At 29.9% G+C, this 1030-nt stretch overlaps 1 protein-coding gene across 1 annotated transcript in view; it reads left to right on the top strand.

The window, feature by feature from the left end:
• Positions 1-274: 274 nt before the first annotated feature.
• NAEGRDRAFT_76884 (uncharacterized protein) overlaps positions 275-1030 on the top strand; it is a gene marked incomplete at both ends in the record, with an annotated part of 3295 nt that continues 2539 nt past the window's right edge. The window contains one exon of the mRNA XM_002668159.1: positions 275-834. Coding sequence (XP_002668205.1) covers positions 275-834 — 560 coding nt within the window. The remainder of the gene's footprint in view (positions 835-1030) is intronic.

The raw sequence follows: 1030 nt of genomic DNA, 5'->3' as shown, positions 1-1030 counted from the left end.
GGAAATTATTGAAAAAATGATGAGTTCTCAATTTATGTATCCTATTTCAAATTTCATTATTTGTGGCTTAACAAATTTCCAATCACTCAGATTTATGAGGATTTTTGTAATACCTATGTTGACAGAAGTAAGGCATCAACTTTTAATTTGATGTTTGAGTCGGAGTTGGTTCTTTTACCTTGTAATCGGTGTAATGGTGCTTATATGTACATTGATTGCCTACATTCAATATGATTTGTTATATTTTAGAAGAATTGTCAAATTATTTGAAAAGGAAATTTCCAAGGATTGTATTGGTAAAATTTATCAACAATTGAATAAGAAAACAACATTGGAAGCTTCCCTAGATTCAAATATTGTATCAAAGGCACTTCAATCAAATGTTACACTTGTAATTGCTATTGGAATTCTTGCGTTAATCATTCCATTATGTAGTGGAATGTTATATTATGAAACTTATAAGAATGCCAAGTCAGCCCTATTCACTTTCACAAATGTTGGATTATTTTCAAATGTGATTGGTCATTTACAATTTTCAGCTTTTTATTTGGGTGAAATTCTTACCTTTTTTGGTTTGTCAGGTTTAGCCCAATACGGAGATACCAGATATTGGAATGAAAAGCTTAAACCTAGTGAATTTGAACAAATTTACTCCTTATTAAGATATGAATCTGTTCTATTATACTTGCAACAGCTCAACATTACAATTACATTCAATGCAAAAGTTCAATATTGTTTTGGTATTGAAGAAGTAATGACCGATTACTTAACTTCTTCAACTCAAGAAAATACAAGAAACTTTTACAATGCTCAACAAAATTTATTTTCCAAAATGTAACAGTTTTGGATCCAACAGATATATTTATGGTATCACAAACTCTATGAAATGTCTCATCCTTTGAATGATAAACTATTGATTTATATGAAGGAATTCGAATGATCAACTCATTGTGAACATTAGAATTGGTGTGAATACTGGACCAGTCATTGCTGGTGTGATTGAAAGGAAAATGTGTCATGCAATCTTATC

This window comes from Naegleria gruberi (assembly GCF_000004985.1).
Source record: "Naegleria gruberi genomic scaffold NAEGRscaffold_581, whole genome shotgun sequence".
Classification (NCBI taxonomy): Eukaryota; Heterolobosea; class Eutetramitea; order Acrasida; family Naegleriidae; genus Naegleria; species Naegleria gruberi.
Note: the sequence above shows the minus strand (reverse complement) of the source record. Positions and strands in the feature narration are given on the sequence as shown.